General features: G+C 49.0%; 1 protein-coding gene and 1 pseudogene across 4 annotated transcripts; both read right to left on the reverse strand.

Moving 5' to 3' along the window:
- Positions 1–2,845: 2,845 nt before the first annotated feature.
- CLN8 (CLN8 transmembrane ER and ERGIC protein) lies at positions 2,846–23,193 on the reverse strand. 4 transcript variants are annotated; one of them, XM_058443091.1, is made up of 4 exons: positions 23,094–23,193; positions 16,881–16,977; positions 15,349–16,014; positions 2,846–5,300 (listed from the first exon to the last, which is right to left on the reverse strand). In XM_058443091.1, the coding sequence occupies exons 3-4, from the start codon at positions 15,889–15,891 to the stop codon at positions 4,983–4,985; spliced, it is 861 nt and encodes a 286-aa protein (XP_058299074.1). In that variant the 5' UTR covers positions 15,892–16,014; positions 16,881–16,977; positions 23,094–23,193; the 3' UTR covers positions 2,846–4,982. The 4 variants fall into 4 exon arrangements, with proteins under 4 accessions (XP_058299074.1, XP_058299075.1, XP_032018420.1 ...); XM_058443092.1 differs by lacking the exon at positions 16,881–16,977 and having other exon boundaries at positions 23,173–23,186; XM_032162529.2 differs by lacking the exon at positions 16,881–16,977 and having other exon boundaries at positions 23,094–23,162.
- On the reverse strand, positions 12,741–13,836 carry LOC116473853 (serine/arginine-rich splicing factor 3-like; annotated as a pseudogene).
- Positions 23,194–23,753: the final 560 nt, after the last annotated feature.

Consider the following 23,753-nt stretch of genomic DNA (forward strand, 5'->3'; position numbering starts at 1 on the left):
GGTCTGGAGACCCTGAAGGCTGCCCCAACACCAACACCCCTGCCTGTGCTCCTCCTGTGACATGGGTGCATCCTGTCTTTACTGCCGAAGCCACAGCAGGGGTTTAGGGAGCCCATGCATCTGACTGGTACCTGTCTAACTGCACGCTGCCTGTGCCACCGTAATCTGACCGGTACCTGTCTAACCCCACGCCGCCTGTGCCACCGTAATCTGACCGGTACCTGTCTAACCCCACGCCGCCTGTGCCACCGTAATCTGACCGGTACCTGTCTAACCCCACGCCGCCTGTGTCACCATAGGACAGAGCACAAAGGAGTGCCCAGGATGCACACCTGACACACTGCGCGGCCGAGCCGCAAGCCTGACGAGCGGGAGACCTTTGCGGTTCAGCGGTGAGGGCAGAGCGACGGAGCCCCTCCGCTTCTGTCTGCGTGAGCACGTTCGCACAGAACGAGACTTCTGACCTGCTCAAACACTGGACACGCACATAGTGGAGGAAATGTTTGGCATGCTGTCAAATGCTTCGTCACATGCACACAACATCTCCGTCCCAGCATGAAGGAAAGGCAGCTGACCCTGGCCGACCCCACCCCAGGATGGTCCCCACCAGAGGCCCGAGGGTTTCCCCTTCCAGCCACACGTTTCCAGGGGCCACCGTTCTCTACTGAGGACATCACCTCTGGCTGCTGGTCTTGCTAGGCATCCTGTGCGAGGGTGAAACTGGCTGCCCAGCCTCCTAGCCCTGCCCTTACCGTGGTAAATTCCCCCCTCAGCAAACGTCCCCATATCAGCCCTTGGGTCTGTCCCCTGCAGGGCCCTGCCTGACAGCCCTGGGCACCACTGGTTCACCCACTCCCCACTGCCAAGCAGCCATCCCGTGCCAGGGACATGGGGCTTAGAATAAATCAGAGAATAAAACAGATGCAACCCTGCCCGTGTGGAGCTCACAAAATTCTGACACGGGAGAGAACCACATTTACCAGGTGCTGATGATGCAGTGTGACCGTGTCCCCTCCAGAATTCACATGACATTGTAATTGTCACTGCGTTGGTATTAAGAGGTGGGGCCCCTACTCTTGCAAATGGCTTAATCCCTCAAAAAAAGGCAGCAGAGAACTAGCTGAGGCCTCTTGACCTTCCATCCCCTCCACCACATGAGGATGCAGTGTTCCCAGCAGAACCTAATCAGCCCACACCTTCATCTTGGACTTCCAGCCTCCAGAACTGTGATAAATGATGTCCGTTCTTTTTTTTTTTTTTTTTTTGAGATGGAGTCTCACTGTGTCACACAGGCTGGAGTGCAATGGCGTGATCTTGGCTCACTGCAACCTCTGCCTCCCAGGTTCAAGCAATTCTTCTACCTTAGCCTCCCAAGTAGCTGGAACCACAGGCAAGCACCACCACCCCTGGCTAGTTTTGTATTTTTAGTAGAGATGGGGTTTCACCATGTTAGCCAGGCTGGATTCAAACTCCTGGCCTCAAAAGATCCGCCCGCCTCGGCCTCCCAAAGTGCTGGGATTACAGGCGTGAGCCACCGTGCCCGGCCTGAATGTCTGTTTATAAACTACCCAGTCTTAGGTGTTTTGTTATAGCGGCGCATACTGCCTGAAGCACGACTTTCTGCACTAAATACCGTGTTGAAGAGCCCAACTCTGATGCCAGAGGCTGTGCCCAAGGCAGGCATGGCTGCTGTTCACGAGTTGCATCACCTTGGGCACGTCATCACCTCTCTGAGCCCCGAGGCTCCTCGACGGAACTGGAATCAACAGTGCCCATTTCATTCAAGTTGTCAGGGCAAAGAAAATGGAAAATCATGTCCCTTAAGCACAATACCTGGTAAAAAATCTCACACTGAACTGCCGCCATGACAACTCCAGCATCACCCAAGGAGCCTGGACACCAAGAAGGGCAGAAGCCTGTGCAGTCCACCCCTGCAGCGTGGCGAGGAGGCTGCACCACTTGGTCTTCAGTCAGTCAACCTCCCTGGCCCATTCTGTTTCCCAACTTAAGAAACAAAACAAAACATGGGTATGGAGAAGGATTTCACTATTGAAAGAGAAAGCGCAGTGACAAGTGGTCACACCGAGGCCAAGCCGGAGAGTCACATCCTGGCTAAAGGCAGGGCCATTTTCTATCCGGGTCACCTGCCATCAGGTGGAGTTAAGGCTGATATTGCCCAATCTTCTTAGTTTTCAAGCAGTTCCAGAATTCCTGTTATGTGAACTCACCTCGTTTAACACTTGCTGTAACTCTCAACAGAGGATGTGAAGTACGCAGCGCACACGTGGAGATAGATGCTGGCCAATGTGGGCCGCTGAGTGGGCCGAGCCTAGGCTCACGCCCATCTGGCACCAAGAAGTCAGAGCTCATGAATGTCGCCTGCACCATGCTCCACTACAGATACATCCCCTCACACTGCCGGTCAGGGAGACTGAGGCCAGTGAGGACCATGGGAAAGTGCTGTACCATCTGGAAGGTGTACGGATCATAATAGTTCACGAAGCTTTTTCCACCCCAAAACCCCCAACTTCAGGCTCTGCACTGAGGGGTCCCCAGACCAATGTGTGGGTGACACTGGACGGAGCGGGTGAGCCTGTGCTTCTCTACGGCGCCTCCATCTCTATGCATGCAAACACGCATATGAAGATACAGGAGGTAACGCATGGACCCCTGGGAAGGTCAAAGTCCTAGTGGAGGTGAGATAAAAATTAGGCTGTCCACTTCCAACTCCAAATCGAATTCTGAACACATGATTTATCATTATATTTTGTATATCCAAGATAAAACATTCACAGCAATATGAATAGGTTAGTTTATTTTGAGAGAGAGGAAGACATCATTTGGGTTCTGTAAACATCAGTCACTTTATTATGCCTCTGTCTGGCTGAAAAACACCAGCTCCTGCTGACTCCACAAGGGCACGGCTGCAGAGAGTGCTGCCTGCCAGGGTGTGGGGTTTCCAGTTAGAAGTTTCAGCAGGGACACCATTTGCTGGATGGGTTTAAGATTAAAATTGCTTCATAAAATGTGATAAATAGGTTACTATACACCTTGGTCAATAAAGTTAAAGCACCAGCAATCAAAATACACTGCTCCGGACCGGGTGCAGCGGCTCATGCCTGTAATCCCAGAACTTTGGGAGGCCGAGGTGGGCAGATCACTTGAGGTCAGGAGTCAGAGACCAGCCTGGCCAACATGGTGAAACCCTGTCTCTACTAAAAATACAAAAAATTAGCCAGGCATGGTGGCAGGTGCCTGTAATCCCAGCTACTTGAGAGGGTGAGGCAGGAGAATCCCTGGAACCTGGGAGGTGGAGATTGCAGTGAGCCGAGATCACACCACTGGACTCCAGCCTGGGGGCCTGAGCGAGGCTCCGTCTCAAAAAAACGAAAACAAAAACTAAACAAAAACAAAACACTGTTCTAAGAGTTCCATAAAACATAAGGAACATAAGTCACACATGATTCTCATGAGTAGCCGACGTTTTCCACACTCATTTCAAAGGTGCTTGTGATAAATAAACTTTGAATTTTAATTGCACATTTATGTCAAAACACACACACACACACACACACACACACACACACAATTTTGTATGTCTGTTAACAAAATTGCTAAATTGGTGTATAACTTCTACCTGGGTATAAAACAGTAGGAACAAGGTAACTTGGGACTCATCGTCAGGCAGCTCATTGCCAGGGGCTGCTGCAGGACCATTCTCGGGACCCCAGGACCCTGAAGTTGAGCATCTCTGAGGGGTCCAGGTCCACCCTACAGCTCAGGGGGAAAATGGTATCACTACTTGTCTTGAAATCTACAGGGAAACACCAACCACGGAATCAGGGTCTAGATTGGGTGCCTGTAGGTAACTCAGTCAATTAAAAACAGCTCTAAAACCCAGACAACCTGATTACGAAATACCTACCTTATTTTGTCAAATGAGCAATACAGTATGAATAAATAACTTCTCATTTTAAAACAGGTACCATGATTTAAAAAAAAAAACAAAAAAACTTGCAAGATTTCATCTTGACCAGCCCACGCTCTGGTTGGTGGGGGTTAAACTCCAAGGAGTCTCTGCTGCTACAGGAGTCACTACCCCTCAGCGTTGTCTTTGTACCATTTGCCACCAGATGGCACTGCCATACACTTGGGTTTAGAATTTTTTTTTTTTTTTTTTTTTTTTTTTTTGAGACAGAGTCTTGCTCTGTCACCCAGGCTGGAGCACAGTGGTGCGATCCCAGCTCACTGCAACCTCCGCCTCCCGGGTTCAGGCAATTCTCATGCCTCAGCCTCCCAAGTAGCTGGGATTACAGGTGTGTGCCACGACACCCGGCTAATTTTTGTAATTTTACTAGAGATGGGGTTTCAGCATCTTGACCAGGCTGGTCTTGAACTCCTGGCCTCAAGTGATCCACCTGCCTCGGCCTCCCAAAGTGCTGGGATTATGCTGGGTGTGAGCCACCCCACCCAGCTTAGAATTTCATACGCTGGGAAACTTTAGCAAGGAACAAATCATGCTATTTTCTATCTTAGCCCAATTCTCTCCAACTGAAAAGAATGTGACTTCTGAATAAGACACACAGCATATCCGTGTGCTGCTGGAAAGAATCAACACTGACCAACCCGCCCTGTGGGAGGCACTTCACTATGAAGCTATTTCCAGCATTCAAAGCCACCCCACTCCTCAACAGGTGTGATGCCCGGATGCCTGGACGCCATGGACTCCTCTCCTAGATGCTTGACAAGGTCTGGCACGGCTAAACTGACAGAACCTGCCAGGACAGTCACAAAATTATAATTTCTTAAAAATACTTTGTAGCTACTTCAAAATTAATACTAATGAGAAATAAAGTTAGTATTTCCCTTAGAACTAAACACAAAACATTCACTGCCTCATTAATTCAAAAGCCATTATTCACGGAGCTTCCCAGAATCGGTGAGCCAGATCCGCTGCTGCCCAGGAGCCCCGGCTGGAGCAGCTATGGCCTCTTCTTCCGCAGCAGCTGCCCGTTGCCTTCTGGCCTGCCCTTGGCTTCTGGCTGTGCGAAGTTCCAGTCCACCGGATTGAGAAGCTGCTGAGTCTTCTTATGGGTCCAATATGGATTAATGATTAGTGTAAGCAGAGCCAGTCCAACAAGGAAGAGTGCCAAATGAGGCAGACACAGGCTGCTGACCAGGCCATCCCAGTGCCACAAACACACCCACCACATGTGGTAGGTCAGGACCATGCGGCAGTGAAACATGTGAATCATCAGCCACTGGTTGAGCTTCCAAAACAGAGACTGGGACCAGCCTGCCTGCGCGGAGACAAGACAAATGCACAAGTCAATACGAAGCTGCCAAAATTCATTCTTCACATCACAAAAAGGTATTTGCTACCTTACTTACCAAACAAAACAAATTCATTTCAAAGCAACAGAATTTCCTCCCCAGGGCTCTGCTCTCACGGGGACTTCATTCTGAACGGAGGCCACCGGCTCCATGGGCGCACCTGGGCCAGCAGGGCTGACCCTTGCCCGTTCGTGCTATTCTCCTGCTCCTCTTGCTCTTTGACTTCTGCTCCCTAAAGCTATGATAAATTCAACCTTTCCTTCGGTCTCCCTTCAATCTTTGTTTTATCTTGAATTTGCACATATTAAGTAAATAAACAATACTTATTTGGCAAAACCAGACACAGGTATATCAAGCTTCCACACCTAGACCCTGGGAAGTGATGAGGTCATGGGGGTGGGGCCCCATGATGGGATTAGTGTCATAAGAAGAGAAAGAGACCAGAGCCTTCCCCTCCTCCATGCTAGGACACAGCCAGAAGGTGGCCATGTAAACCAGGAAGTGGGTCTTCACCAGACATGAATCTGCTGGTGCCTTGATCTCAGACTTGCAGCCTCCAAAACTGTGAGAAAGGAATTTCTGCTATTCAGGCTGCCTAGTCTATGGCAGTCTGCTGTGGCAGCCTGAGCTGACTAACACAGTCTACCGCCCCAGTAAAATATTCTAACTTAGGCCGGGCACGGTGGCTCACGCCTATAATTCCAGCACTTTGGGAGGCCGAAGTGGGTAGATCACTTGAAGTCAGAAGTTTGAGACCAGCCTGGCCAACATGGCAAAGCCCCATTTCTAATAAAATACAAAGAAATTAGCCAGGCATGCTGGTGCACCATGTAATCCCAGCCAATTTAGGAAGCTGAGTCACGAGAATCATTTGAACCTGGGAGGCAGAGGTTGCAGTGAGCTGAGATGGTGCCACTGCACTCTAGCCTGGAGAAAGAGCAAGACTGTCTCAAAAAAATAAAATAAAATAAAAAATTCTAACATGTTCTTCTGGTAGTTTTGAATATTTAAAGCCCCAGGTATATTAGCTTTTAGAGATAGTCCCCTACTCACAATGGTTTGACTTACAATTGTTTGATTTTATGGTGCAAATATGATACACACTCAGTAGAAACCGTACTTGAAGTACCCACATAACCATTGTTTCAACTTTCAGTATAGCATTCACTGAATTACGTGAGCTGTTCAGCATTCTGCTGTAAAACAGGCTTTGTGCTATATGATTTTGCTGAAACGTAGGCTGATCCAAGTCTTCTGGGCATGTTAAAGGCAGGCCAGGCCACATACCATGATGTTCCGTAGGCTGCACATTTCTGACACAATATTTTTAACTTATGATGGGCTTATTGGGATGTAACCCCATCCTGAGTCAAAGAGCATCCATTCTAAGTCTGGACTGAAAAAATAAATGTGAGGAAAATTAGAAGAGAAAGGCCAGCAGAACGGAGTAGCCCAGCCTGCCTCATACAACTGTCACGGGAGTCTTTCCCAGGTCTCAGAGGGGACCTCACGGCCCACGCATGTGCATCACGGCACCCTCATGCACACACACGCCTTCAGAGCGGCTTTCCACAAACATACCAAGCACTTAGTTCACCCCAACCCCTGGTGCAAATGAAACACTCCCACCTGTGTTTGGGGCCACCTCAAGGTGGGCCAGGACCACACGCTTCCGGCGCACTCAGCATTGCTGAGGCACAGTGAACACTCAGCAAGAAGAGCAGAGGAAGCAGGATCCAGAACAAGCCTGGAGCCTCCAAACTGAACGGGACAGGGGAGAAACCCACGCAGTCCAGAAGAACCCATGGCTATCATTTCTGTACAGTTAAGTAACATGGAATTGAAATGAAATGTGAAGAGTTAATACTATAACTTATTTCTTACTTGTGAAATTATAGAGTTAGGCTACAAGTTCTTGGAGGTTCTTGATATGTCTAAAGCAAAAGTCACAAATACAGCTGGTTCGCAGCCCCTGGGGTGACTGCAGATCCTGGCTTGCCTGGGGCAGTCCCTCACATCCTTGTCTGGGTGGTAAACAGTATAGTCACTCTGACAACCGGCCACAACCACCAGGTCCAAAAGTGGTGAAGGACAATGCTGGACTTTGGCATAGGCAAGTTTTCCATCTCACACCTCCCTCAGACCCATAGTGGCAGTACCAGGTGGGCCCACACCCAGGTGAGGCCGGACAACTGCACCTACACCAGTGCCCAGGGCTCAGCGCCTTTGTTTCAATCAACAATGCACAGTGTATAGACGGTGGTTCCACACAAGATTATAATGGAGCTGAACCATTCCTATCATTTACTATTTTACTATACTATACTTTTTAATCATTATTTTGGAGTGTACTCCTTCTCTGATGAAAATAAAGTTAACTATAAACAGCCCCAGGCAGGTCTTTCAGGAGGGTCCAGAAGAAGGCACTGTCATGACATGAGGTGGCAGCCCCATGTCTGTTACTGCCCCTGAAGTCTCTCCAGTGGGACAAGATGTGGAGGTGGAAGACAGTGATATGGATGACCCAGACCCTGTGCAGGGCTGAGTGAATGTGTATTTGCATCTTAGATTTCAACAATTTAAAAAAAAAAGTTTTGAAAATTAAGAAAAGGTTACAGAATAAGGATATAAAGTATATATATATATATATATAACACAAATCACAATGTATTTGTGTTTTAAGCTAAGTGTTATTACAAAAGAGTGGAAAAGTTTAAAAAATTTAAAATTTATAAAGTAAAAATGTTACAGTAAGTTTACTTTATGATTAAAGAAATTTTTTTATATAAATTTAGCATTGCTTAAGTACACGGAGTTCATAAAGTCTACAGGAGAGTACAGTGACGTTCTAGACCCTCACATTCACCACGCATTCTGACTCTCCCAGAGCAGCTTCTAGTCCTGCAAGCTCCATTCCCAGTTAACGCCCTGCACAGGTGCGCCATTTTTCATCTTTAACACAGTATTTTTACTACGCTTTTCTATGTTTAGGTATGTTTAGATAGACAAATATTTACAGTTGTGTTACACTTGTCTACAGTATTCAGTACAGCCATGTGCTGTACAGGTGTGCAGCCCGGGAGCAATGGGCTCTGTTGCATAGAGCCGAGTGTAGAGTTGGCTTAGACGTGTGGAAGGGTACTCTATGACGGCCACTCGATGATGAAATAGCCTAAGGACACGTTTCTCAGAACACAGCCCGTCGTTAAGCAACACATGACTGTACATGGAACGGTATCACACGCTGCGTACTCTTTTGGGTCTGGGTAACGTCTCTCACCGTGTCTGTGTAAACCATCCAGATGGCTGCCCACCCTTCTGCTGCGTGGACAAACTCAGCTCACAAGCCCTTTCCACTGATGATGGGACTTCAGTAGGATTCAGTCTGAGGCCAAGTGAACAGCGTGGCTAAGACAACCCCAGTACCCCTGTTCCAGTGAACATGTGGGTGCACTGCGGTCAGGCACAGACCTATGCGTGGAGCCGCAAGGACACCAGAAGTCTCACACACTGTTTTCCTTCGCTAGTTATCAAACTGAAGACACTCAAGCATTTATCAAGTAAACAAACGGCTGACAAAAACCAAAGGAAAGACAATGCTCCTTCTGCCACGCAGTGGACTGCAGCATGGCTACACAAACATGTGCCCCTCACAGAGTCCAGATTCCAGAACCTTCTGTCATCATGTGTGTGTGTACTGGAGCAGGGCCACACACACATCTGCCCCTCACAGATTTCACCTTCCAGAACCTTCTATCATCACGTGTGTATACTGGAGCAGGGCCACATGCATATCCAACCCTCACAGAGTTCACCTTCCAGAACCTTCTGTCATTACATGTGTACTGGAGCATGACCACACATACAGCTGCCGCTCACAGATTCGAGCTTCCAGAACCTTCTGTGTGAACAGAAGCACAGTCACATGCAAGTATCCCCCTGACAGATTCCAGCTTCCACAATCTTCTGTCATCATTTGTGTGCCGGGGCACTGCCACGCATGTGTGCCCCTCACAGATTCCAGCTTCCAGAATCTTCTGTCATCACGTGTGCGGAGCACCACCACCCACGTGTGCCCCTCACAGATTCAGCTTCCAGAATCTTCTGTCGTGTGTGCTGGAGCACCACCACACACGTGTGACCCTCACAGATACAGCTTCCAGAATCTTCTACGTGTGTGCCGTGCCACACGCACATGTGCCTCCCACAGATTCCCACTTACGGAACACTGAGAATTGTCTTTGTTATGACCCGGCACTTGGCACAGGGCCTGCAAGAGTGGTCATTGCTCCTCAAGAGAGCGTACAGTATCAACAGGAGTGAAAAGAGTGTGTGTCTAAAGACAAAACACTGAAGAGTGGATGTTTTGAACGTCAGAATCCTCTACACTAGCTGGAAGGCCCCACACAGTGATGAACCGTACAGTACACCAAGCACTCAGCCCCAGGCTCTTGTGAGCTCAGTCTTCATTCACTCACCATTCCCTCACGATTCACAAAAAATTCTCCTCCACCATTTTCCTCACCTACTGAAAGTAGTCATCTTAAATTACCAATAGTCACATCAGAATGCAATCACTACCTTAAGTTTAGAAAACTCAAAGCTTGAGAACTGAGAGTTCTTTGGTTTTACTAAGGCACTAAAATTTTTGTAGTCAAAGTCACCAAAGGCTTTGAGAAAAGTAGCAAAATCTATGGGAAAAAAAATCTGTGACATAACACATGCAAAGCTCTGGAGCCCAGCAGTTATACCCATACTTAAATATACAGTCGCCTTCAGTATCCTTGGGGGACTGGTTCCTGGGCTCCCTGCAGATACCCAAAGCCACGATGCTCAAGTCCCTTATATAAAATGGCTTTGTATGTGCATATAACCTAAGCACACTGTCCCTTACTCCTTAAATCATCTGTAGATTACTTATAATACCTAATACAACGTAAATGCTATATAAAATTATTACATTTTATTGGTATTTGTTATATTTTTTATTGTTGTATTATTTTAAATTTTTCCCAAATATTTTTGATCCACAGTTGCTTGAATCCAGACACAGAACCCACGGATACAGAAGGTCGACTGTATACATACATATATATACACACACACGTATATATATAAAATATATAAAAACTGACAGTGGGTTGTTGTTTTTGTTTGAGATAGGGTCTCACTCTTGCCCAGGCAGGAGTGCAGTGGCGTAATCACAGCTCACTGTAACCTGGAACTCCCAGGCTCAGGTGATCCTCCCACCTTAGCCTCCCAACTGACTGGTACTACAGACGTGTGCCACTATGACCAGTTAATGTTTGTATTTTTTGTGGAGACGAAGTTTTGCCACGTTGCTGGTCTTGATCTCCTGGGCTCAAGTGATCTACCTGCCTTGGCCTCCCAAAGCGCTGGGATTACAGGTGTGAGCCACCGAACCTGGCCTTACAGTGTTTTTATATTATCTCATTTGTATTACGAACTAGTGAGTCTGTGGACAAATAGTAGAACCAAATCTAAGACAGAAATACGAAGAACAAGCCACTGTGCTCGACTTAGACACCCATCCTAAATTGATGGTAATATTTTGTCTTTACATCCTTTAGTTCTGATCAAATCAGACCTTGATAGGGGAGAAATGTTGAATCCTCATGCCCTATTACTATGCAAGAATCTGTCAGCTTTAAAGGAATTGCAATATTTTAGACATAGTGTTTTCTTACTGCATTTATTAGTATTTCAACTAGAGCAAAATAGAACTATGTAGACATACTGGCCCTGAGCTATATTAATTTAGGTTATAATTTTCTGTTATTGGGGTCTGTTGGCTTTATACGGTTAACATGAGCAGGGTTAGAAGTAAATACTTAACCTTTTCCATTCTACACAAACAGCACCCTAAAAGCTTTAGAGAATGTGCAAACTTCAAAACAAAGTCTCGCTCCCTGAGTCTGTCCTCCTGGAGGCTGGGCTCCACCACCACACCTGGGGAGGGAGAACTGCTGGAGACGCCTGTGTCGGCAAATCCTGCAGGAGGCGCTGTCCCCATACCTGGCTCCAGGAGAAGCACAGATAAAACCCTGAAGAAATCCAACACTGCTTTCCCCTGAGGACTGGAGGGACAAAAAGACTCACATCTTTCTTGTTGTTTTTAAAGAACTTGTAATAAAAAAAAATACAAGATAACTATTAATCTATTTCTCAAAATACACTAACGACCCCAAACACATGATGCTGTGGGATGTATTAATAACTTAGTCACTATTTACCACTTGGGACATTGATGTGGTATCGATGTTTAGGGCAACGATGTGAGTGAGCGCCTCTGCTTTCAAGAACTTTATTTTCTGCCACAGCCGAGTGACTCCTGAAGTGCGGTGTTTCCGGGTGAGAGAAGTAGGCAATGCGGAGCACAGGCCAAGGCCTCTTCCTCCAGCACACACCTCTCCACTCCACACCAATCTCATGCCAGAGAAACCCGGGGAAGTCACAGCCCTGCCCTGCATCCCCAGAAGTCTGCACTCTTATGGAAATAACGCCCACAAAGAGAAAACTGGAAAACTGCATACTGCGCACAGGATGCTGATGGGGTCCCAGGTCACAGCATCGTTCCCAAAATGACCCCAAACTTAGACCAGCAGCTTCATATTCAGTCATTTGCTCGGCAAGGGAACTCAGTAGCAGGTCACTCGAGGGGCTCTTTTTTTTTTTTTTCAAGTTAAACAACAATTTGTAACCAAAACTTTAATCCCAAGGATTCTCACAAAACATATTACAAATGACAGCATGAAAAAAAAATCTTGCACAGTAACTCAAAGTTTGGCTCTACAATGTACCCTTAAACTGGCAGCACATTTTTGAAATCTCAAATTTGCACACAAAGAATGTCACGAACAGCCATGTATTCATATACAGCAATCAAATAAGGAACTTATGACCTAAAGCAAAGGTAAACTTTCTTGAAACTTAACATTCTATACCAACTAGGCAACCTCTGCCCAGGATGAAAGTGAGCTGGATTTTTCAAAAACCTCTAATTTAAGAGTGCAGCGTTTCGTTTTACCTGATGGCTTGTGTTTCATAGCAGTTTTTAAAGACTGCTTGTTCAACTATTGCTGCAGCCTATATCCCAGCTATGGAAAAAAAGTAAATCTTAGTTCAATTTTTGCCAGTTGTTTCTGTATTAAAAAAGAAAACAACACACTTCTGCTGGGCAGATTTAGAGGTTTATTATCAGTCTGTGCATAACTAAAGTTCAAAGCAAATTCAATTTTGCTTAACGGAACATTGTAAAGCAACAATTCTTGGTATTACATGCCTCGTATGATCCATTTCAAACCATAGAGAATTACACCTTTGTGTCACTGTTTCAAGAAACAAACAGATTTGAACAGCTAAAACATTTTAAAAATGCACCAAGCTTATGAAGTCTCAAACAAAACTTGGATTTTCTGTACATACTCCTGTCAGATGAAGTCATTTCCTGCATACCACTTCTCTTGCAAACTGTCTTCTATTTCCTTTCATTTGACCTAGATCGACTACGAGACCTAGAGAAGGATCGGGACGGCTTGTGATTTCTCTCCCAAGACAGCGATCTATCTCTTCTCCTATCTCTAAAAGGGACCTGCTCCGGCTGCGAGAGAAGCTTCTCCTTCTTGGAGATCTGTGACGAAGTGGAGGACTTCTCCTGCGATAATCATCTTGAGGGCGACAACCCCAAGAGGGAGGTGGGCCACGATTTCTACTTCTTTTTTCACCATTGGACAGTTCCACTCTCACACGGCAGCCACGTGGTGTTCTTCCATCTAGCTCTCGGACTGCATCAGCTGCATCTCGGGGATCTTCAAATTCAACAAAAGCAAAGCTGGGTGGGTTTCTAGCAACCCACACACTTCGGAGTGGTCCATAGTAGCCAAAAGCCCCTTCTAATTCGGTCTTGTTGCCATTGTTTCCAAGATTGCCTACATAAACCTTACAGTCCAATGGACAGGAATCACGATGCATTTTGAGATCTAGGGTTAAAAAACGCGGCGGCTCAAATCCACACGCTCCAATGAGTCTTCTCGCTTTCCTCTGGCCCAACACCAACTAAAGCTCTTGCTCACCCGGCGTCCACGAAATGGCCAAGGGGCTCTTTCAAACCATTCATGGTTCCAACCCTTCTTCCCTGGTAAGGTCTATCCAAACCACACCGGCCCCCAAACTCCTCCTGCCACCGCCCAAACCACGCACTCACCAGGATGTCTCCAGTATCACCTGCCGTAGGCTCCATCTACTTCCATGGCCACCCTGTGAGGCTCTGTACTGGCGACGACTGTGCCTCACTCACCCTCATTCACTTGCCTTAACTCCAAGGTGCTCACCTGCTCCTCCTGCAGAGGGTCCCCATCTGGGGCCATGGTTTCTCTGCACTTTCCTGTCACTGTGCTCACACACTCCATCTGGTGCCAGATGGGGCCAACCTCAGGGGACAGCAGAAACACAAGTTCCTCCTTGAGTTCCCAGGTGCCAGCACAGTATCTGACACCCGGCTGGTGTCCATGGCGGTTATGCATGAACAGTCTGTACCGTTTACACTGCAGTGCACTTCTGATGGACTGATACCACCTACCCACCTAGACCCCGAAGGCAGGAGTGATTTGTTATGCTTATTTTTCCCCTCAAGGCTACCAGTCTCCTGTACACAAGAAATGTGCAGTAACAAGACCCATTCATGTGAATGGTTGAACAGTTGCTGGATCTCAAATTTCATTATCAAATATCCCATAAACAATGTGATGGGTCATAAAAGATAGCAAGAATCTACGTAAAAAAAAATTTAAGGCTGCGCACGGCATTTTGGAAGGTCAAAATGCCTGTAATCCCAGCATTTTGGGAGGCCAAGGCGGGGAGATCACCTGAGATCAGGAGTTCGAGACCACCCTGGCCAACACAGTGAAACTCCGTCTCTACTAAAAATACACACACACACACATACACACAAATTAGCTAGGCGTGGTGGTGGGTGCTGTAATCCCAGCTACTTGGGAGGCTGAGGCAAGAGAATTGCTTGAATCCGGGAGGCGGCGGTTGCAGTGAGCCAAGATCATGCCACTGCACTCCAGCCTGGGCAACAGAGCGAGATTCCGTCTCAAAAAAAAAAAAAAAAAAAAAAAATTTAAAGAGTTTAACATGAAGAACATTTTGACATCAATATGACAGTCAAGTGACAAACATTTTTAAAACATGCTCTTCAAAAACAGAAAGAAAGTGCTAGGCAAATAACTATGCTAGGTCCCAACACTTCTGAGCACTAGTAAAACAACCTTATTCAAAAATAAAAAGCAAGCAAGGTACGTGTGTATGCACAGATATTACTTCAATCTTTCTAAAGTATTAAAAGAGGGCAGGCGCAGTGGCTCACACTTGTAATTCCAGCACTTTAGGAGGCCCAGGCGGGCGGATCACTAGGTCAGGAGTTCAACAGCAGCCTGACCAACATAGTGAAACCCCATCTCTACTAAAAACACAAAAAAGTGAGTCAGGCGTGGTGGTGCGCACCTGTAGTCGTAGCTACGTGGGAGGCTGACACAGGAGAATTGCTTGAACCCAGGAGGCGGAGGTTGCAATGAGCCGAAACCATGCCATTGTACTCCAGCCTGGGCAATAGAGCAAGGCTCCATGTCAAAAAATAAATAAATAAATAAATAAATAGAGTATTAAAAGAAAGGAAAAAATTAAGCGCTTCCAGACGGTATCTACTGAGCCATAAGATCTACTGAGTTTTCTTTCCTTAGGGAACAGAAAGCCTAAAAGACTTAAAATTAAGAAAATTGCCTCCAGCCTGGACGACACAGCCAGACCTCCATCTCAAAAAAAAAAAAAAAAAAAAAAAAAAGAAAATTGCATTCAACTAAAATGAGTTTGTAACCGAATGTGTGTACTGCAATGCAGCCTGCTGTTGAGTTTATGGCAGTGTCCACGACATTCTAGCCAGTGATTAAATGCATGAGGCACATGTCATCTTCTGCTGATGCATGCACTTACCTTTAAGAGCATCCAGGAAACGCAGGTAAAGGGCGTGCTCATCTCCAGGAGCAATGTGGTCATAGCTAGATAGTGGCCAGCTTGGAGATTGACCACGCAGCCAAGAAACCCAAGAAAGGCAAAGAGATGGTGGATAACCAGAAACAAGTCAAATGTCCGGAAGGCCAAGTTGGACAGGTGGACTGCAACATTTTCAAAGAAGAAGAATCCCGTTGCTGTTGTGATGTGAAACCAGCACCAGTTCTGCTGGCCACGTGCCTTGTCAGCATGAAGCACAGGGTCCCCCAGCAGAGCCCACAGGCCTGCGGCTGTGCTCTGAACACCAAAGACTGCACGCGTGGCCGCCAGGTCCCAGAAGACCTTCTCTCTGGCCACCAAAGAACGGTAAGTGGCATTCAGGGAGGAAGACAGCTGGTGGCAGACCACAAAGACGCCCAAGTAGAAGACAAAGCCAGCGACCATCAGTGTGGAGCGGATCCCCCAGGATGCATAGTCCAGGTCAAAAATGCTCTCTGATGTGCCCCCATCGCTTGCAGGATTCATTGTCCACGGCTGTATTCCAAAGGAGTCCTGGGGCCAACACGGGCCGGGCCCTACACTGTGTCTTGTCTAAAGAAACGAAGTCAGTGCAGCGGTCCCTGGGATTGTCACGTATCCATCTTCAATCTAAAAGAAAGATCATTCATTTTATGTTGACTCAATAGAAGCAAGGACACATCACTACCCCAGTAACGCAAACATTAAACTAACAAAATATTTAAATCTGTATCTTATTCTTAATACACTTACAAGGATACATAAACATACCAAGGTAACATCCACTGACAGTATAGGAGGAAAGAAAATGAAACTAAAGCTAGAGCGGTCCAGCCATGAACAGGAGGCTGGAGCGGTGCAGGCAGGAACACAAGGTCCTATGCTCGTCCTATGTGCACCTCACCAGCAAGGCTCCCGCCTTCACAGCAGTCCCGATCAGTCACACAATTCAGGCATAGCAGGATGAACCATATTTAAGTCATCACACTGGGATACACTTCGTTACAGCACTGAACTTCTGCTATTTGATCCTAGTTAACACCCCAAGGATGTCATGAGAACCTGTGCTCCTGTTCTTCGTGTTATTCCTTGGTTAAGGCCGTGGAATGGCTTCTCAACAGCAGCAGGGAAGGCCTGAACTCCTGACTGTGACCTACGGCACTCTGCAGAATGTGATTATTAATTATACCTTCTCTGGTTCCACTCTCACCACCCCCTGCATCTCACTCCATGCTATAACCTTCCAGTCCTTTGAAAACATCCACTCTGCTGCACCTCTGGGCCTCTGCAGCTGCTGGGCCCTCCTGGAAAAGTCTTTACCTCCCCCAGGTTAGTGCCATCTTACCTGTCAGGCTCTCACTTAAAGGCCATTTGCTCCAGATGCCCTCCCAGAGTAGGGGAGCCCCACGGACTGGGTTAAGTACCTTTGGTACAAGCTCCTGATGCATCCCCCAAACACTCATTTTTGGTACTACAAGTGCTTACTGAATCCTCACCTCCACTGGACAGCAAGCTCTGTGAGGGCACAGACCACACCTGCCTTCCATCACAGCATGTCCTCCGCTTGATGCAGCACTGGGTCCACAGTGGGCCCTCAGGAAACATTTATGGAACACATGAACAGATGCTGAATCATGCTGAAGGGGTCCACTTTACCTAAGCCTGAACCTGTCTGCAAAGCTACAAACACCAGAGTCTCAAGTTCTCAAAACTGGAAGGGACCTGTGATTGATTCCAGCCTTTCCTTTTACATGGCAGGAAACCCAGGCACACAACGAGGACATAGGAACGACTATCGACAAAGCCTCAGATCCCCCTCACCCAGTGTGCAGGGACTTGTCCAGATAATGGAATTTCTGCAGGGAGTGGGGACTCTTGTCACTCACACCCAGCGAACAGACAGCAGGGATGGGAGCACCGGACTCCCCACACAGCTGGACCCTCTGCTCTCCGGAAGAGACCCCAGAACCGACTGAATTGTGAGGCAGCAGGACTAGAGCCAGAAGCATAGGAGGAGCCATTCACTGTGGCCATTCAGCAAAAACTTGCCAATCATTATTCAGGCAAAAAGGTCGCTGTGACCACACCCCAAGGACATGGAAACCACGAGCTCACACAAACATGCAAAGAATGTGAGTCCTGGGACCTGATGCAAATGACAAGGGAGCACTGATCACTCCTAACCTCTTGGTTTGATAATGATCTATAATCAAAGGCAAAATAGTACAAGAGTTTGTCTGTTTCTCCATTAACACTCCAGCTTTAACACAGACTAGCTCTGTGTGAACACAAATCTGATGTGGGGAGAGACAGCACTGGTATTCATGTTTCTCCCTAGAGAAACGGCTCCCGTGTCATGCTGCCCCTGGTGCATGAGTTCAGGGCACACAGGCATGCTCACTGATAGATGCTATGGATGACAACTGAGGGGCTGCCATGCCCACGTGTGCCCTCGTGACCCACACTTCTGGTCATGCTATATCAAGACTCCAGTGTAATTACACATCTCCAAACACACTTCTGTTAACTTGTACACAAATCAGGTTGAACATGGTATTAAGGGGCTGGCAAGAGCACTCGGCTCTGGTATTCAGTGTGCAGCAAGGCATCGTTGAACCCCTATGCACTTCACAGGAGCAGATCAACTTCAAGGGCAGCCTAATGCCTGGAGGGGAGACCGCTTACCAGCATTAAAGAAAAGCAGGCTGGGCGGAAAGGACAGGCGTCAAGCACGGAATAGCAATCCATTACACGGGTTGCCCTAAACAACACTGTTAAAGGTTAAAACACGGACCCTTTGAAAACTTCTTCCTTTACTTTTCCACGAGTGGGTCATGAGATCTGGCTTATAGGTCCCATTTTGCCACAGATGCATCAATGTCCTCTTGGCCAAGACCGCTAACTTCTGTAGGACCTTTGCCTTGAAACGAGAGAGTCCCCGACTCCAGAAGGCTCTGCCCAGAGCAAAGACTCAAATCCACCTCAGTGGAAGTGGTGAGCCCAAGTGATGCTTCAGGAGGTCTTTGGTTTGGTCAAGGTGAAAGGGACTCCAGGACATGAGAACCAAAAACCAAGAAGACCAGTTGGCTTAGTGGGTTCTGATCTTGATTTCACTATTTAGAAGCTAAGAAAACAAGTTCCCGGCTGGGCGCGGCGGCTCACGCCTGTAATCCCAGCACTTTGGGAGGCCAAGGTGGGTGGATCACTTGAGGTCGGGAGTTCAAAACCAACCTGGCCAACATGGCAAAACCTTGTCTCTACTAAAAATACAAAAATTAGCTGGGCATGGTGGCGCACACCTGTAATTTGAGCTACTCAGGAGGCTGAGGCAGGAGAATTGCTGGCACCCAGGAGGTGGAGGTTGCAGTGAGCCGAGATCACACAACTGCACTTCAGCCTGGGCAACAGAGCAAAACTCCATCTCAAAAAAAAAAAAAAAGAAAAAAGAAAGAAAGAAAACGAGTTTCTTTCTTAACCACCCTGGACCCCGGAGTCTGACTACGGGAAAAAGAAACACACAGAGCAGGCCAGGTGCAGTGGCACACGCCTGTAATCCCAGCACTTTGGGAGGCCAAGGCAGGTGGATCACAAGGTCAGAAGTTCGAGACCAGCCTGGCTAACATAGTCAAACCCCAACTCTATTAAAGATACAAAAAATGAGCTGGGCGTGGTGGCACGTGCCTGTGATCCCAGCTACTTGGGAGGCTGAGGCAGGAGAATCGCTTGAACCTGGGAGGTGGACGTTGCAGTGAGCTGAGATTACGCCACTGCACTCCAGCCTGGGTGACAAGACGAGACTCCGTCTCAAAAAAAAAAAAAAAAAAAGACACATACAGAGCAGCGGGAAATGAAGCACCTACTACGAGCCAGATGTTCAACTAGTTTGTGTGATCTTCACCGGAAGAGCAAATAGCTACCAGGTCTTCAAGCTTTCTAGATACCTTGTTGGAGAGATTACCTTATCTAGAGAAAAGTGGCAGATAGGTGAATGACATGGAAACAGAAACAGGTGAGCCAGAGCTGAGTGGGCAAACCCTCCTGGCAGTCAGAGAATAGGTGCCAATTAGGGACGCAGAAACAGCAGATTATAAAGTCCAGAATGCTTACTACCTCTTCCAGTCCTGTAGCGAATCCCCCGTTCTGATTCTTTGCTCAAAGCTCCTGACTTTCTGGGTAAGCTGGTGCTCTTCCAGTCTAACTCGTTACTGTGGGTCTCTGAGTTTAGTTAGTGCCAACCAGCATCTTCCAGCCAGGAGTTCACAAACGAGGTGAACTCCTCAGCTCTCTCAGCCACAAGGGTAGAAGGCCAGTCCCAGAGGCAGGATCCAGCCCAAGCGCCCAGTCTTCCTGGAGTCCTGCAGAGCTCTGCTGTCCCTTCGTGGCATTAGCATTGTACTGAGAACAGCTGTGGTTCACCCCAAGTCACAAGGCGGGCACCCACAGAAGTGTGGCTAGGCCTTGTTCTGACAGGCAGCACAGAAGGGGTATTGGAAGCGCTCAGCTTCTCCTTTTGCTTCTATTTCTGCTCCTTGACCCAACCAAACCCTCTCATTTTTGATATGCAAAATGGGACACAGGGGTTCCCACTGTTCCCTTGCTGTGCGCCATAAGGCTCAGGCCACATGAAGGAGTCCTTAAGTGTAATGCACAGCTGGAAGTCACTGTTCCTTCCATGGGTAAAACTGGAGGCCGAACCGGATGGGCAGGGTGGCTCATGCCTGTAATCCCAGCACTTTGGGAGGCCAAGGCGGGCGGATCACGAGGTCAGGAGATCGAAACCATCCTGGCTAACATGGTGAAACCTTGTCTCTACTAAAATACAAAAAAAATTAGCCAGGAGTCGTGGTGGGCACCTGTAGTCTCAGCTACTCAGGAGGCTGAAGCAGGAGAATGGCGGGAACCTGGGAGGCGGAGCCTGCGGTGATCTGAGATAGCGCCACTGCACTCCAGCCTGGGTGACAGCGCGAGGCTCCGTCTCAAAAAAAAAAAAAAAACAAACAAACAAACAAACTGGAGACCGAACCTAATGGACTCATCAGGTTCTTTCACTCTGGAAGGCTTCCAAGCCCTTCCACACCAGCCCCTTTCCTCTCTGCAGTAGACGAAGTGGAGCCGGGGAAGAAAAAACTCATGGAAGGCCACCATCTCTTGACTCTGCAGATCTTCATTTTCTTTGGAGAAAATGTATACAAAAAGCTTGTCGTATAAGACTCTGTGGTTTCAGCTCTCCTATTGCACTGGGCCATGCAGTTTTTAAAAAATGTGAATGCAAACACATCAGTAAGAGTGTTGCTCTGTTGCTGCAGTGTGACCAGGAACCAGGCTCAGTGGCCACTGGAACCCTTCGACTCTGTCATGTATCTATGCGCTCCTCCGGTTTACTGGGGCTAAACTGCTATGGATACCAGCATTTTTGTGTTTCATTGAGATAATTTATCCAAACTTGGAAGTGACGTCAAAAAGGAAAAAAAAGGTTGCGTGCTTTTTTCCCTGCTAAGGCAAGTTCAGTGTTTTACAACCTCAACAATCACTTGACTTTCTAGGAGAAATAACTAAACTATTTACCACTGATTGTGGGTCACACATTTTACAATCTGCAAAGTTAATTCTCCTTTCCATCAAGAAGAAAAGACAATCCCAAAGGCTGTGGTTTCAATGCACACGGGATATTCACCAGTCTTATTATGTAATCCGGCAATCTTCTCTCAGCATTCCTGTTACCCACTCACTAAGAAAATCCTAGTTTTGTGTATTCTCTTTTGAACTGGCATTCCTATCCTGCTGGACACTGCATTAATGACTGAAATATAACCTGACAAGAGCTATTAACATGAGAATTATACTTCTAACATTTTGAAAATTATACATTGATGGTTTGTATATGTTTTCCAAAATCAATTTCCATTTCCAAAAAATGTTTTCCAAAATCAAAAGAAATACATGTTGAATAAACAAAATTCAGAAAATATAAACAAGCATAAAAATACAAATATAAAAACTTACGATTCTCTTACACAGCTCCAAGCACCATCACTATTTTTTGGTGCCTGCTGGGTCAATTGTTTTTCTAGATAGAAACTCTTCCTTTTTCATAAAAGGGGATAACAGTATACAAACTGCCCCCTGGCCTGCTTCTCTTCTCTTAGCAACAGCTAATCCTCTTCTGCAACACGGCTGCAGAGAATCCACCATTTACCTACCCGGTGTCCTACCAGGCTTTTGCCCAGTTCCTCGTTATCATAAGACATTCTGTACTGAACATCTCTGAGGCCACCTAGAGAACCTGTGCTCTTTTTATGGAAACTGGATGCTCAGGAAGAACTTCCTTAACAACCACAGCCTCGATGACGGCCAGTCTGAAAGGCAGGCACAGAAGCGTTCAAGCTCAGTGGGGAGCTGTGGCCATCTCATATTCCCTCAGTCACTTACACTTTCCTCACCATTGCTTTTTCCTTTCACAACCTTCCTGAAAAGTTATATGTAAATAAAAATCAAAACACGGGAGTGAGGTCAGCAGAAGCTGCATAGTTAGATTTCACACAGAGGGTAAACTGAAATAGGAATCAGAAACAGCCCACTCGCCCCAGTCTTTCAGAGAACAGTCACTTACAGCAGAATCTACACAGGCTGGGGAGCCCCTGGCTCCCTTCCCTACTGTCCACACCGAACCCCAACCCAGAGCAGCTAGCGATAGGGCCCAGAGCCCAGGCGACTCCCACCTCCTGCTGACCTGACCCAGCGCCCGCTCTCTCCCCCGAACACTTTGGTGACCTGACCCAGCGTCCCTCCCCCTCCTACAGATGCTGACTGACCCAGCCAGCGTCCCTCCGCCTCCCACACCCTGTTGAGCAGCACCTTGTCCCCTTCCGCCCCAGCTAACTCGGTGACCAGTGGGGGACACACCCAGGTGACACCTGCTGTCGTTGACAGCAGCTCCGACGGCACCTCTGTGGCTCTGCAGGAGCCGCCTCCCCGCCTCGTGGGCACACAGGTGAGCTGACCATACTTGCCTAGCCGGTCTGCGGGGAGCGAGGTCAGGGACGACGGCGCCGCCTCTGCCTCCTCCTGTCGCCTCCCTCCGTCCGGCATCCGCGCCGCTCAAGGACTCCAAAGTCAGCGTCGCGGTGAGGGGCCCCCCACGCCCAACCCGCGCAGGCAAGACCCCGGGCTGCGGGGCTCGAACGCCCCCCACAAGCTGCTGTCCGGGAACGGCACGGCCCGAGATGCCGCACGCCCACCGGAAGGCAGGGCTGGGACCGCGGACGCTAGAAGCCACCCCGGCCCCTCACCCGGGCTCTCCCTCACGTGGGCTCCCGGGCGCCCATCTGGGTTCCCCCTCAGCTGAGTTCCTGGCCCCTCACCTGGGATCCCCGGCCCCCTTACCCGGGCTTCCCAGCCCCCTCACTTGGCCTCCACGCGCGCTCACCTGGGCTGCCCCTCACCTGGGTTCCCAGTCCCTTACCCGGGCACCCCGCGCGCTCACCTGGGCTGCCTCTCACCTGGGTTCCTGGGCCCTCACCTGGGCACCCCGCACGCTCACCTGGGCTGCCCCTCACCTGGGTTCCCGGCCCTCCCCCGGGCTCCCCGCGCGCTCACCTGGGCTGCCCCTCACCTGGGTTCCCGGTCCCTTACCCGGGCACCCCGCACGCTCACCTGGGCTGCCCCTCACCTGGGTTCCCGGCTCTCCCCCGGGCTCCCCGCGCGCTCACCTGGGCTGCCTCTCACCTGCGCTCCCTGCGCTCGGCGCCGCCCCGCCCCGCCCCTGCAGGACTCCCGGCAGTCACTGACCGCACTGCCGCCCAGTCACGACTGGCCGGCCTCAAACACCGCCTGCGCACGCGAGCACGCACGCGCACGCGCACGCGTTCTGCCCCCTCGGGGGCGTGGCTACGAGAGGCCCCGCCTAGGCGCTACCACGGCGGCGGGCCGGGCGCGGGAGGGGCGGGGTGGCGGGCGCGGCGGGGCTGTGGGAGAGGCGGGGCGTTGGCCGGCGCTGGGGGGCGGGGCGGTGGCGGACGCTGGGGGGCGGGGCGGTGGCGGGCGCTGGGGGGCGGGGCGGCGAGCGCGCTGAACCATGGCCGGCGGGAGGGGCGGGGCCGGGCTGAACCATGGCGGGCGGGGGCATGGGGGCCGTGGAGCTCCGCGGGCTGCCTGGTTGCGCTGCACCCGGAGGGGGCCGAGGGGACCTGAAATTGCGGCAGAGCCCGACCGCGCCGTTCCCCAGAACAGCCCCGGCCCGGCTGCGGCTGAGTCGCGCTCCGGGTGTGGACGGAGCCGGAGCCTCTCCGGGGCGCGGTGAGGTCACAGGGCCCAAGTCCCCGGGCCTTCAAGTCTTGACCGAGAGCATCCCCGGCCCTTCTGCGCCCACT

Source organism: Hylobates moloch, unplaced genomic scaffold (assembly GCF_009828535.3).
Source record: "Hylobates moloch isolate HMO894 unplaced genomic scaffold, HMol_V3 SCAFFOLD_8, whole genome shotgun sequence".
NCBI classification, from domain to species: Eukaryota; Metazoa; Chordata; class Mammalia; order Primates; family Hylobatidae; genus Hylobates; species Hylobates moloch.

What these genes read in the sequence shown, in the direction of transcription:
- CLN8 (XM_058443091.1), bottom strand. Translation starts at nt 15,891, where the DNA reads ATGAATCCTGCAAGCGATGGGGGCACATCAGAGAGCATTTTTGACCTG. An exon ending in TTTCCTGGATGCTCTTAAAG is followed by an intron (nt 5,301 to 15,348) that starts GTAAGTGCATGC and finishes GTCTCCGCGCAG; the next exon opens with GCAGGCTGGTCCCAGTCTCT.